The following is a 14,893-nucleotide window of genomic DNA, read 5'->3' on the forward strand; positions in this document are numbered from 1 at the left end:
CTTACGTGGAATTGTTGACACATGTTGCGTTGCGATGGCGTCATGATCTGATCTCCGTCTTGGAACACTAAGGGTATGTGCACACGATGCAGATTTAGTGCAGAATTGGTGCAGAACTGCAGCAGATTTTTCTGCTGCAGAAACGCTGCAGAACTGCACTGTGATTTACAGTACAATGTAAATCAATGGGAAAAAAAAAAAGCTGTGCACATGGTGCAGAAAAATCTGCGCAGAAACGCTGCAGATTTCAAAGAAGTGCACGTCGCTTCTTTTGTGCAGTTCTGCAGCGTTTCTGCTGCAGATTTTTCTGCACCATGTGCACAGCTTTTTTTTTTTCACATTGATTTACATTGTACTGCACAGAAACTGCACAGAAACTGCATAGAAACTGCATAGAAGCTGCATAGAATCTGCATAGAATCTGCATAGAATCTGCATAGAATCTGCATAGAATCTGCATAGAATCTGCATAGAATCTGCATAGAAACTGCATAGAAACTGCACAGAAACTGCATAGAAACTGCATCAAATCTGCAGATGCAGATTTAGTGCAGAAAATTCTGCACCACATTTCCTACGTGTGCACATAGCTTGATTTCCTGTACTTCGCTCTGATTTATGTGACAGCTGGAGAGACTGCAGAAAACGCGCCATAACCATCAGCCAGTGTGCTATGATAAAGGTCTGATATTGGGCAGCCGGCTCTATCATGGAGATAAATGTATCACTGGGTCGGACGCCCTAACATATGGGACATGGTAATGGACCAGAAGCTTGAGGGTGGAATAGAGATGTCGTGATGTGATTGAGATGAAGAACATTGAGCTAACATACACACATTAGCCCTGGAAATGCATTACACAGCTCCCTTCATGGCCCTAGACCACCAGGGATACATTACATAGCTCTCTTCACGGCCCTAGACCACCAGGGATACATTACATAGCTCCCTTCACTGCCCTAGACCACTAGGGATGCATTATATAGCTCCCTTCACTGCCCTAGACCATCAGGGATACATTACATAGCTCCGTTCACGGCCCTAGACCACCAGGAATACATTACATAGCTCCCTTCACTGCCCTAGACCACCAGGGATATATTACATAGCTCCCTTCACTGCCCTAGACCACTAGGGATGCATTACATAGCTCCCTTCACTGCCTTGGACCACTAGGGATGCATTACACAGCTCCCTTCAGGGCCCTAGACCACCAGGGATACATTACATAGCTCCCCTCACTGCCATAGACCACCAGTGATGTATTACATGGCTCCCTTCACTGCTCCAGACCACCAGAGACACATTACATAGCTCCCTTCACTGCCCTAGACCACCAGGGATACATTACATAGCTCCCCTCACTGCCATAGACCACCAGTGATGTATTACATGGCTCCCTTCACTGCTCCAGACCACCAGAGACACATTACGTAGCTCCCTTCACTGCCCTAGACCACTAGGGATGCATTACATAGCTGCCTTCACTGCCTTAGACCACCAGGGATGCATTACATAGCTCCCTTCACTGCCTTAGACCACCAGTGATGTATTACATAGCTCCCTTCACTGCTCTAGACCACCTGGGATACATTACATAGCTCCCTTCACTGCCCTAGACCACCAGGAATGCATTACGTGGCTCCCTTCACTGCTCTAGACCACCAGGGATGCATTACATAGCTCCCTTCATGGCTCTAGACCACCAGGGATACATTACATGGCTCCCTTCACTGCTCTAGACCACCAGGGATACATTACATAGCTCCCTTCACTGCTCTAGACCACCAGGGATACATTACATAGCTCCCTTCACTGCCCTAGACCACCAGGAATCAGGGTGGATTGATTTAAATCACGCCGATTTAAATCATGATTTAAATCACGATTTAAATCAAAAGATTTTTTTCTATTTAAATCGGATCGATTTAAATCATGATTTTAATCATGATTTAAATCACTGATTTAAATCAAAAGGTTTTTTTTAATATAAATCACGATTAAAATGAGAAGTGAGAGCAGTGCGCATGTGCGCCCATAGTTACACGGACGAAACTAGGGGCAACGATCTAACGCCAGGGTGAGGGGGGGACCCCAAAGTAAGTAAAAATCTTTTTTGTTTTACTATATGGCAATAGGTAGGTGTTTAAAAGCAGCATGTCTTAATTGTATAAACTATTAATAGCCTCCACATTTTGTTCATACTGCCCCTTTAATTCCACACTTCTAGCTTGGTTTCACTTTTGGTTTAGTTTCTTTTTCCATTCAGTTGACATGCCCAAACTTGTTGGATAGTCAGCATCCTACAGAAACCTCTGGAAGAGCATGGCATTGTGAATGTTACACATATACAGCCTTTATTCTACTGAGTTAAACAACTCCGCTTTATCTCATGATGGAAGAACCTTTGGATGGTAAAATATTTTCCTCAAAAAGCAGTTTATTGAAAAAAATCCGATTTAAATCAAAAAAATCCGATTTAAATCAAAAAAATCCGATTTTTTTGATTTTTTTTAAAAAAACATTGATTTTTATCCACCCTGCCAGGAATGCATTACATAGCTCCCTTCACTGCCCTAGACCACCAGGAATGCATTACATAGCTCCCTTCACTGCCCTAGACCACCAGGAATGCATTACATAGCTCCCTTCACTGCCCCAGACCACCTGGGATACATTACATAGCTCCCTTCACTGCTCTAGACCACCTGGGATACATTACATAGCTCCCTTCCCTGCCCTAGACCACCTGGGATACATTACATAGCTCCCTTCACTGCCCTAGAACACCAGGAATGCATTACATAGCTCCCTTCACTGCCCTAGACCACCTGGGATACATTACATAGCTCCCTTCACTGCTCTAGACCACCAGGAATGCATTACATAGCTCCCTTCACTGCCCTAGACCACCAGGAATGCATTGCATAGCTCCCTTCACTGCTCTAGACCACCAGGGATACATTACATAGCTCCCTTCACTGCCCTAGACCACCAGGGATGCATTACATAGCTCCCTTCACTGCCCTAGACCACCAGGAATGCATTACATAGCTCCCTTCACTGCTCTAGACCACCAGGGATACATTACATAGCTCCCTTCACTGCCCTAGACCACCTGGGATACATTACATAGCTCCCTTCACTGCCCTAGACCACCAGGAATGCATTACATAGCTCCCTTCACTGCCCTAGACCACCAGGGATGCATTACATAGCTCCCTTCACTGCCCTAGACCACCTGGGATACATTACATAGCTCCCTTCACTGCCCTAGACCACCTGGGATACATTACATAGCTCCCTTCACTGCCCTAGAACACCAGGAATGCATTACATAGCTCCCTTCACTGCCCTAGACCACCTGGGATACATTACATAGCTCCCTTCACTGCTCTAGACCACCAGGAATGCATTACATAGCTCCCTTCACTGCCCTAGACCACCAGGAATGCATTGCATAGCTCCCTTCACTGCCCTAGACCACCTGGGATACATTACATAGCTCCCTTCACTGCCCTAGACCACCTGGGATACATTACATAGCTCCCTTCACTGCCCTAGACCACCTGGGATACATTACATAGCTCCCTTCACTGCCCTAGAACACCAGGAATGCATTACATAGCTCCCTTCACTGCCCTAGACCACCTGGGATACATTACATAGCTCCCTTCACTGCTCTAGACCACCAGGAATGCATTGCATAGCTCCCTTCACTGCTCTAGACCACCAGGGATACATTACATAGCTCCCTTCACTGCCCTAGACCACCAGGGATGCATTACATAGCTCCCTTCACTGCCCTAGACCACCAGGAATGCATTACATAGCTCCCTTCACTGCCCTAGACCACCTGGGATGCATTACATAGCTCCCTTCACTGCCCTAGACCACCTGGGATGCATTACATAGCTCCCTTCACTGCTCTAGACCACCAGGGATGCATTACATAGCTCCCTTCACTGCCCTAGACCACCTGGGATACATTACATAGCTCCCTTCACTGCCCTAGACCACCTGGGATACATTACATAGCTCCCTTCACTGCCCTAGACCACCAGGAATGCATTACATATCTCCCTTCACTGCTCTAGACCACCTGGGATACATTACATAGCTCCCTTCACTGCTCTAGACCACCAGGGATGCATTACATAGCTCCCTTCACTGCCCTAGACCACCTGGAATACATTACATAGCTCCCTTCACTGCTCTAGACCACCTGGGATACATTACATAGCTCCCTTCACTGCCCTAGACCACCAGGAATACATTACATAGCTCCCTTCACTGCCCTAGACCACCAGGGATACATTACATAGCTCCCTTCACTGCCCTAGACCACCAGGAATGCATTACATAGCTCCCTTCACTGCCCTAGACCACCTGGGATACATTACATAGCTCCCTTCACTGCCCTAGACCACCAGGGATGCATTACATAGCTCCCTTCACTGCTCTAGACCACCAGGAATGCATTACATAGCTCCCTTCACTGCTCTAGACCACCAGGGATGCATTACATAGCTCCCTTCACTGCTCTAGACCACCAGGAATGCATTACATAGCTCCCTTCACTGCCCTAGACCACCTGGGATACATTACATAGCTCCCTTCACTGCTCTAGACCACCAGGGATACATTACATAGCTCCCTTCACTGCTCTAGACCACCAGGGATACATTACATAGCTCCCTTCACTGCTCTAGACCACCTGGGATACATTACATAGCTCCCTTCACTGCTCTAGACCACCAGGGATGCATTACATAGCTCCCTTCACTGCTCTAGACCACCAGGGATACATTACATAGCTCCCTTCACTGCCCTAGACCACCAGGAATACATTACATAGCTCCCTTCACTGCTCTAGACCACCTGGGATACATTACATAGCTCCCTTCACTGCTCTAGACCACCAGGGATGCATTACATAGCTCCCTTCACTGCTCTAGACCACCAGGGATGCATTACATAGCTCCCTTCACTGCCCTAGACCACCAGGAATGCATTACATATCTCCCTACAGACATTACCCCGTTGGCAGCGTTAGGTTTCTTGTTGTTTAGGTAACCACCCCAGACCACCAAGGATACAGACTTTAAACTCCTTCACTTCTTCAGATCACAGATAATGCAGACATAACCCCTTTGCTTCCCCTGACCCACAAGGACTGGAAACCTTACACTCTTTGCTGCTTCAGATTATGAGGTATACTGACATTACAGTTTTCACCACCCTCCAGACCACCAGGGATGAAGACAATACGCTCTTTGCTGTCTCAATCCATTATGGATGCAGACATTAACCCCTTTGCTTCCCCTGACCCAAAGGGACTGCAGACCTTGCATCATTTGCTGCCTCTGATTTTGAGGTATGCAGGCATTACAGATTTCACACCCCCAGACCACCAGGGACACAGACATTTATGCTCTTTGCTTCCTCAAACCAGAAGGGATGCAGACACAGCCCCCTTTCTCTGCACTAGACCATCAGGGACACAGACATTACACCCTTCACTACAACAGACCGCGAGGACTGCAGACATTATACCTTTTACCTGGGTCAAATTACATCGCCCTTTTCACCACCCCAGATCACCAAGGATACAGAAAATACCCCAGTCTTTGCCCTTGCCCACAAGGACCGCAGGCATTACACCCGTAACTGCCTCAGATTACAGATATGCAGACATTACCTCTTTCACCTCCCCAGCCCACCAGGGATGCAGACATCACCCTCTTTCCTACCCTTCTCCCTCCATGCACTGTAATTCATTTAGTTATACTCTGCCTTTTATTTGATGCGTCAGTTTTTACCCGTCATTAATCCATCCGTTGCCCTGTGACGTCCGCAGGTTCCCATCATGTCTTTATCCTGAATCTTTCCCGTGTAAGCTATTCAGTCCAAACAATGAGATCTAGCAGGGCTTGTTACACAATGGATCTATCACACCGCACATGGATAGCATGAAAGGGTTACAGTGTGACCGGTGCCAAATCCTTTTGTATCAAACTTTTCTTTGAAGGCTCTGTGAGCTTACCCCTACTCTTTATATGGCATCTGTCAGTATGGGCAGCCCTCCTGAGCCGCCTACATGTGCACAGGTCATAGGAAGCGGAATAAAATGACACCTTCATATCTGTGATCCAAAGTCTTATTCCAGAGAAATCATCGTTTTTTTTTAAATATGTAAATGAGCTGTTAAGATCTATGGACTGGGTATAGATCTCCCCGAGAATCTGCCTCCATAGCTTATTATAAAACAAAGGGACAGTTACCAGTGTGAGACATGTAATGACTGACAGTCTGCTCTCCGGATATACATGTCTCACACTGGTAACGCCTCCTTTCATTGAGCAATAGAGACAGATTTTCGGGGAGATCTATGTCCGGCCCATAGATCCTAACAGCTCATTTACATATTAAGAATAACAAGGATTTCTTTGCAACCAGACATCGGATCGCAGATATCAAGGTATCATTTTATTCAGCTTCCTTTGACCTGTGTGCCCATATAAATGGCTAGGAGGGTTAATCCTGCTGACATTCCCTTTAATGAATATGTATGATGACTGTCCAATAATCCAGAATGTTTCATACTCTGGTCATTTTCTTCCAGTTTTAGAGACTTGAAACTGAGATGCGTTTTTCTTACTTGTCAGGTTATGATGTGTTCTCAGAATATCGTGAGGTCTTGTAAGTTTTCTGCGCTAACTAAGTTTTTGTGTTTTTTTTTGTTTTTTGCAGTTAAAAAGGCCAAACTCCAGGGTCCGCCAGGTAAGGGACGACTTGTATCCGCGTGTTGTATATAGTGATGGTACTTTCATTCACTTTATCACTACGACCGTTCGCTAATTGAGAATAAAATATTAATGGAAACCCAGGAAGGTATAGAGAATTCTCACTAACTCCTGTGGGAACAATGAGGCTGCTCGTCACATTAATTCACAATTAGATAGAAAAAGACAAATATCCATCTGCTGCACGGAGGGGAAAAACAAGACCCCCAGAATGGGGTATAATGGGAGGACATTATTGTAAACCACCTATGGCGAGCCTCCATATAAACACCTAAATAATCTACATAGCACTGGTGAGAATATGCTCTGCAGACCCTATATATGTGCATTTCCCCACCAGTGCTCTGCAGACCCTATCTACAGTGGGTATGGAAAGTATTCACACCCCTTTACATTTTTCACTCTGTTTCATTGCAGCCATTTGGTAAATTCAAAAAACGTTCATTTTTCTCATTAATGTACACTCTGCACCCCATTTTGACTGAAAAAACAGAAATGAAGACCTTTTTGCAAATTTATTTTAAGGCTATGTGCACACGTTCAGGATTTCTTGCGGAAATTTCTTGAGCAAAACCGGACATTTTCTTCAAGAAATTTTTTTCACTTTTTTGACACATTTTTTGCGCGTTTTTGACACGTTTTTTTTTTCCCCGGAGCTTCCCAATGCATTAAGGCTATGTGCACACTTTGCGGTTTTTGCTGCGGTCCACAGCGTTTTTGGACGCTGCGCATCCGCAGCAGTTTTCCATGTGGTGTACAGTACACTGTTAACCTATGGAAAACAAAAAACGCTGTGCACATGCTGCGGAAAAAAACGCGCGGAAACGCAGCGGTTTTCATTCAGCAGCATGTCAATTCTTTGTGCGGAATCCGCAGCGGTTTGGCACCTGCTCCATGTTAAAAACCCGCAGGTGTCTAAAACCGCAGTGGAAACCTCACAAAAAAACGCGATAAACCCGCAGTACTTTTTGCAATGCGGATTTCTTCAAATCCGCTGCGGAAAAATCCGCAGCAGAATCCGCAAAGTGTGCACATAGCCTAAATAGCGGGAAACACGCGAAAAATCTGCAAAATTTATGAACATGCTGCGTTTTTTACCGCTATGCGTTATTTTCGCGGAAAAAAAACGCATCATGTGCACAAAAATTGCGGAATGCATTCTAAATGATGGGATGCATAATGTATGCGTTTTTTTGTGTTTTTAAAGAGGTTTTATAGCGAAAAACGCGAAAAAAATGCAACGTGTGCACACAGCCTTACAGAAAAACTGAAATATCAAATGGTGATAAGTATTCAGACCCTTTGCTCCGTATTGGATAGAAGCACCTTTTGAGCTAGTACAGCCATGAGTCTTCTTGGGAATGATGCAACAAGTTTTTCACCCCTGGATTTGGGGATCCTCTGCCATTCTTCCTTGCAGATCCTCTCCAGTTCCGTCAGGTTGGATGGTGAACGTTGGTGGTCAGCCATTTTCAGGTCTCTCCCGAGATGCTCAATTGGGTTTAGGTCAGGGCTCTGGCTGGGCCAGTCAAGAATGGTCAGAGTTGTTCTGAAGGCACTCCTTTGTTATTTTAGCTGTGTGCTTAGGGTCATTGTCTTGTTGGAAGGTGAACCTTCAGCCAAGGCTGGGGTCCAGAGCACTGTAGAAGAGGTTTTCATCCGGGATCTCTCTGTACTTGGCCGCATTCATGTTTCCTTCAATGACAACCAGTCATCCTGTCCCTGCAGCTGAAAAACACCCCATAGCTTGATGCTGCCACCACCATGTTTCACTGTTGGGATTGTATTGGGCAGGTGATGAGCAGTGCCTGGTTTTCTACACACATATCGCTTAGAATTATCACCAAAATGGTCTATCTTCGTCTCATCAGACCAGATAATCTTTTTTTCTCATAGTCTGGGAGTCCTTCATGTGTTTTTTTAGCAAACTCTGGCCACTCTGCCATAAAGGCCCACTAGTGGAGGGCTATAGTGATAGTTGACTTTGTGGAACTTTCTCCCATCTCCCTACTGCATCTCTGGAGCTCAGCCACAGTGATCTTGGGGTTCTTCTTTACCTCTCTCACCAAGGTTCTTCTCCCACGATTACTCAGTTTGGCTGGTCGGCCAGGTCTAGGAAGACTTCTGATGGTCCCAAACTTCTTCCATTTAAGGATTATGGAGGCCATTGTGCTCTTAGTAACCGTGAGTACTGCAGAAATTCTGTTGTAACCTTGGCCAGATCTGTGCCTTGCCACAATTCTGTCTCTGAGCTCCTTGGCCAGTTCCTTTGACCTCATGATTCTCATTTGGTCTGACATGCACTGTGAGCTGTGAGATCTTATATAGACAGGTGTGCGCCTTTCCAAATCAAGTCCTATCAGTTTATTTAAACACAGCTGGACTCCACTGAAGGAGTAGAACCATCTCAAGGAGGATCACAAGGAAATGGACAGTGTGTGACTTAAATATGAGTGTCTGAGCAAAGGGTCTAAATACTTATGACCATGTGATATTTCAGTTTTTCTTTTTTGATAAATTTGCAAAAATTTCTACATTTGTTTTTTTTTTTTCAGCCAAGATGGGGTGCAGAGTGTATATTAGAAAAAAAAAATGAAATTTTTTTTGAATTTACTGAATGGCTGCAATGAAAAAAAGAGTGAAAAATATAAAGGGGTCTGAATACTTTCCGTACCCACTGTATATGTACTGTGCAGGTCCTCATCAGTGCTCTGCAGACCTTATATATGTGCACTGTGCATTTCCCCACCAGTGTAGCTTCGGGGAGGCTGATGTATTCTTCTCTACTCCCCCCCACTGCACTCCCATAGATCACCAGTATTTTGGTACAGGGTAATTTACAGCTGATTTTGTGAGCGATTTACCTGGGTGTGATATGTCCCCTATGATTTGGGCTCTATCTGATACTATTGTTGATATCCCATCAGAACAGGGCCCAGATTCCGAATTGCTCCTCTTAATGCGAACGCTGTAAAAATGACTTGCTTGTGTGGCCGACCCATTTGTAAGGCTACGTTCACACGATCCGTTTTTCACTGCGGATTTTTCCGGTCCTTTTTCGGGAAAATCCGCAGTGGAAAACGGCGGTGCTTCTCTCGGCGGATTTGTGTCCTTTTTCTTCTGCGGATTCCACTGCGGGTTTCCAACTGCAGTTTCCTATTGGTGCTGTTGGAAACCCGCAGCGGAATCCGCTGAAAGAATTGACATGGTACTTCTTTTTTCCGTTGGCAAATCCGCGCGGATTTTCCAGCGAAAAAAAGGATCGTCGGCACAGCGGGTTTTGTTTTCCATAGGGTAACATTGTACTGTACCCTGCATGGAAAACGGCTGCGGATCCGTAGCTGCAATTCCGCTACGGATCCGCAGCAAAAAACGGATCGTGTGAACGTAGCCTATGAGTTTATGGTGTCAGTGGTGTCTATGCTCCACTGTATACAGTAGTGAGACCCCCGAGATCTGCGGTGACTGATTTAAGAAGGACGATCTCCCTTTTGTCCCCTTAGTTGTAAAGTAAACCATTGCTATAAATAAACTAACAACACGGCTGATCATAGAATATATAGTAAATGGGCTGTAACATTATTATAAAGAGCAACTCCTGTATCTGCAGAATGATAACTATACACAGGTTAGAATGAAGCAATCAGCAAAAAATTGATCTTTACATTTATTTGGTGACAAACCAGGACAATGAATTAGATGTGGACGTTTCCAGATTGAAAACATATATATATATTTTTTTTTTTGCAAAACAGATGTGCATCAACCTCTTTCCTGCCTGAGCACAAGCCTGAATTAGTTCCCCTCTGTGTGAATATTCCCTTCCATTTGTAAGATCACATTTTGCTGTCAGTGAATGGGAATATTCTTGACCATCCAGAACCTGAAAGCCTCAATAGATCAGATACTAATATGAAGAGAAACTCTACAATGTAGACCCCGATTGTTCCCAAGGGCAGGACTCTGCGGTGCCGGTCTGTGGGCTCTGCGGTGCCGGTCTGTGGGCTCTGCGGTGCCGGTCTGTGGGCTCTGCGGTGCCGGTCTGTGGGCTCTGCGGTGGCGGTCTGTGGGCTCTGCGGTGCCGGTCTGTGGGCTCTGCGGTGCCGGTCTGTGGGCTCTGCGGTGGCGGTCTGTGGGCTCTGCGGTGCCGGTCTGTGGGCTCTGCGGTGCCGGTCTGTGGGCTCTGCGGTGCCGGTCTGTGGGCTCTGCGGTGCCGGTCTGTGGGCTCTGCGGTGCCGGTCTGTGGGCTCTGCGGTGCCGGTCTGTGGGCTCTGCGGTGCCGGTCTGTGGGCTCTGCGGTGGCGGTCTGTGGGCTCTGCGGTGGCGGTCTGTGGGCTCTGCGGTGGCGGTCTGTGGGCTCTGCGGTGGCGGTCTGTGGGCTCTGCGGTGGCGGTCTGTGGGCTCTGCGGTGGCGGTCTGTGGGCTCTGCGGTGGCGGTCTGTGGGCTCTGCGGTGGCGGTCTGTGGGCTCTGTGGTGGCGGTCTGTGGGCTCTGCGGTGCCGATCTGTGGGCTCTGCGGTGCCGGTCTGTGGTCTCAATAGGCACAGTTGTCCGTATCAGAGGGGGTCTCAGGGATAGGACCCCCACAATCAGTAAGTTATCACTTATTCTGCAGACTGTTGGGTTGGACTGGGGTGGGGGGGAGGATGTGGGGCGACTGATCGCATGACGCTCATTGGGGACTGCTTGGGGTGACTAATACAAGAGGTCCGAAAAGTCCTTAGTATCCAAGACGTCGGCTTCCAGGAACCCGAGGCTGAGCCCGCGTGCGCTGGATAAGAGGCTCTTCACTAGAGTCCTCCCTCCAGTCCTGTAATCCTCAGCCTTATCCTGCCCCCTCACTGCTGTTAACCCTGTCCATGACCATTGCACCATAATTACATGTGGACTATTACATCCACAGGTAGCAGTGGAGACAAATGCTAAATCAGCAGGTGTTTTTTTTGTCTTTTGTGTAATATTACTTATTTGGTTATTAATGGCTGATGGATGTCTTCTATTCGGGGCCACATTTGCATTATAATTGCACGACTCGGTCTATCCCATTACATGGATGGCTTGTAGCATGGCCGCTGTGGTCATACTGGCCGATCAGTCACATGGTGGAGCAAAGCTCATACTTGGTGCTCTTTGTTTTTTTTTCTCCCTTTACCACAATCCCTATTGGAGCATAAAGACATCATAAGGAAGTTTCCCCAAATTTGAGGGCCAATGACTCGAGTTTGCCTGTGAAGAGACCACTTAGTTTTAGGATTTCCAATGGTTGACACCCCCCCTCCCTCGTGATGCCAACCTATACGACAGAAACATTAGAGTTGGAAGCCATCAGATAGTGACTGTTGATTTTCGAGCTGGTGCGCTGTCCCTGACATCACCGCTGCTCCATAGCTGAGGCCACTATTGGGGCCAGCCATGCCAATCTGGACCCTCAGATAGTCGTTGAGCCAGACTAGCCTTGTGACTGGGCAAATGGAAAGGCGCCTGTGTCCATCATTGATGAGCCACCCTCCTACTATGCCTGTGGTTTTCTTTCCATTGTCCGTAAACCACTGATGCTATTCATGTGAAGACCTGCTCATTCCACCACCAAAATGTAGGGCTTCCCTCCCCGTCCTACTTCTTCTCCTCCCTCTCACAACCTGTCTCACAAAGTGTTCCCCATTGCTCCTGTGCCAGTCATTTTTTACCAAACTCCATTTTTCTGTGCATATCTCCAAGCTTGTAAGCTCTTCCACAAAATATCAAAGACCCTGTTAACTTTCCTTTATTTACCCAGTGCACAGCCCTTGGGAATTCTGCGGCTTCCCACCAGCACTGTCTGCTTGGTGGTTCCGAGCTCAGGACTCCTCTTCCAGTCCAGCGCAGCTTTGCAAGCTTCTATGGTATCTCCAGCTGCTTCATATAAAACTTCATCTTCCTGATGACCAGTAGGCGCAAAAATGGCCGACCACCAACCTAAACACAAGCCCCACAAGTCCCGTTCTTCTACTCGCTCAGCCCGATTGGGGTTGCCCATTACTTGCCCCCCATGGGTTTCTGACTATTGAAAGTCCAGTGCTCCTACTCTGCAAATCAGAAAACAATTCCTGCGCAGGCTGTAGGCAATAAATGACTATTAATTCCTGTGGCGGCTTGTTGTCCTCCAGACTGTGGTTGTCGCTCCGTGTCATCCTGGTGTATCCTGATTGTCGTACCTCACTATAAGTGTTGGGGAAGTGACAGCTTGGATGGTTGCTGTTCTGTTACCACTGTCTGACAACATAATCTTATCTCTCATTAGATAATGTGATAATCAGACAATCGGCAAATCACTTTATATGAAATGTGGTTTTAGCGAAAAATCACTTCTTCGTGCCGACTCCTGTGATTCTAGGTGTAACTTACTGTCCATTGCCTATAACCAGATGCAATACTGCTCCAGCAGCATAGACCCTGTGGTTGGTTACTAAAAGTGGGGGTGTGGCTTTTCCTCTACAGGAAGTGTAGGTGTGGCTTTGCAGCTCTACAGGAAGTGGGGCTGTGGCTTTGCCGCTCTACAGAAAGTGGGGGTGTGGCTTTGCCGCTCTACAGGAAGTGGGGGTGTGGCTTTGCAGCTCTACAGGAAGTGGGGCTGTGGCTTTGCAGCTCTACAGGAAGTGGGGCTGTGGCCTTTTCTCTGCAGTGATTGTGGCGGGACTTTATATGGGAAGAGGGAAGTGTTTTTTTGTCAGTTCAGAAAGTGTGTTTTTGTTTTTTTTGAGGTGGTGGGGGAAGGTTAGTTCATGTAGTGGGTTTTTTGGTCACTACAGGAAGTGTTTTTTTTTCTCACATTATGAGAAGGGCATTTTTTGCCTCTCTGCTTCTGATCTCCTGCCTGTCAGATGCATATAGGTATAACTGAGGTGGGCTTTCAGTTCAGGGCAAGCAAGGCCGGGGTAATGCATGGTGAGGAGTGACTGAAGGGAAGTTTCAGCACGTTTAGTGCTGGCAGAATGACTCAAAGAAACCATAAACTCAAAAATAATGGGTGGAAAGTTACAGAATATGAGAATCGGGACACTTTCTGGACGTCTTTGACTGGTTGTCTCACCAAAAGTCGTTGTAACTTATTGTTGGAGATGAGGGCAGCTAGACCATGCTTTTCTACCGGTTTTGTGTGAAAGGACAGGTGCGGTCTAACCCTTGGGCCCAGTACGAAGGGAGAAGTGTTTGGAGATGGTCACTCTGCCAACATTTCTTAGTTGCCTATAATTCTGGCTGGCATCCTGGGACACGAGATCCAGAACTTGTTTCCTTCCTTCCTCCCCACTTAGGCAAGGCTGTGGGATCTGCTTAGCAATACCTGAGCAGTCGCACCCCAATCCTGGACCCTGAGCAGCTGCCCCCGATATAAAGGCAGCCCGGTGCTGGGTCATCTGAAGGCCGGCGGTGCTCAGTACAAGGCTCTGCTGGCTGACATTACTCCCAGATGTCACCTACGCGCCTAAGTAATCACTTTCCACACCCCGCAATAACTGGCAAGCTGTTTCTGGGCCATAAATCTGCCATATTCTTGGCATCCGTATAGACAGGGTATTTAATTATACATGCAGGGTAAAGTGTGAAACGCTGAGCGTGACGGCGACATACCTCCCAGCGTTCATTTACAGGGAGTGGATTGTGAATGGAATCGAGGGCTCCACTCACTGTGAAAAAAGGTGAGGATGACGTGCAGATAGGAAATCCTCTGCCCTGGTCTACCATGGATCGTTGTCCAAAGAAGCCTTCTAGCACCAGCCTTTAAGGCTTTGTCCTTCTAGGTTTGGGGTCCATAACTTGCTGCTTTACAGCTGCTGCAAAACAATGTCTAGGCATACTTGGAGTCCTAATTTTGCAGTAGCTACAGGTTAAAAGTAACATTAATTTTTCCATCTAAGAGAGCTTATTATTAATAATCTGTTTCATTTTGGTCCTCTTGCTGACTCTTATGTCACCCAACGCAAGGAGAAAAGTTTCCCCTTTACACCCCAGTCGGAGGCCTCTAGTGCAGCCAAATTGGACCTCTTGGTTTGCACTGATGAGGGGCAATGCCCTGAAACACGTGTGTGCAAACGGAGTGTCTGGTTTG

At 46.8% G+C, this 14,893-nt stretch overlaps 1 protein-coding gene across 6 annotated transcripts in view; it reads left to right on the forward strand.

Annotated features, from left to right (window-relative positions):
* UNC13B (unc-13 homolog B) overlaps nucleotides 1–14,893 on the forward strand; it is a 328,189-nt gene that overhangs the window by 47,848 nt on the left and 265,448 nt on the right. For all 6 annotated transcript variants that reach the window (XM_077284764.1, XM_077284742.1, XM_077284725.1 and 3 more), the window contains exon 3: nucleotides 6,755–6,784. In XM_077284764.1, the coding sequence (XP_077140879.1) occupies nucleotides 6,755–6,784 (30 nt within the window). The remainder of the gene's footprint in view (nucleotides 1–6,754; nucleotides 6,785–14,893) is intronic.

This window comes from Ranitomeya variabilis, chromosome 1, assembly GCF_051348905.1.
Source record: "Ranitomeya variabilis isolate aRanVar5 chromosome 1, aRanVar5.hap1, whole genome shotgun sequence".
Classification (NCBI taxonomy): Eukaryota; Metazoa; Chordata; class Amphibia; order Anura; family Dendrobatidae; genus Ranitomeya; species Ranitomeya variabilis.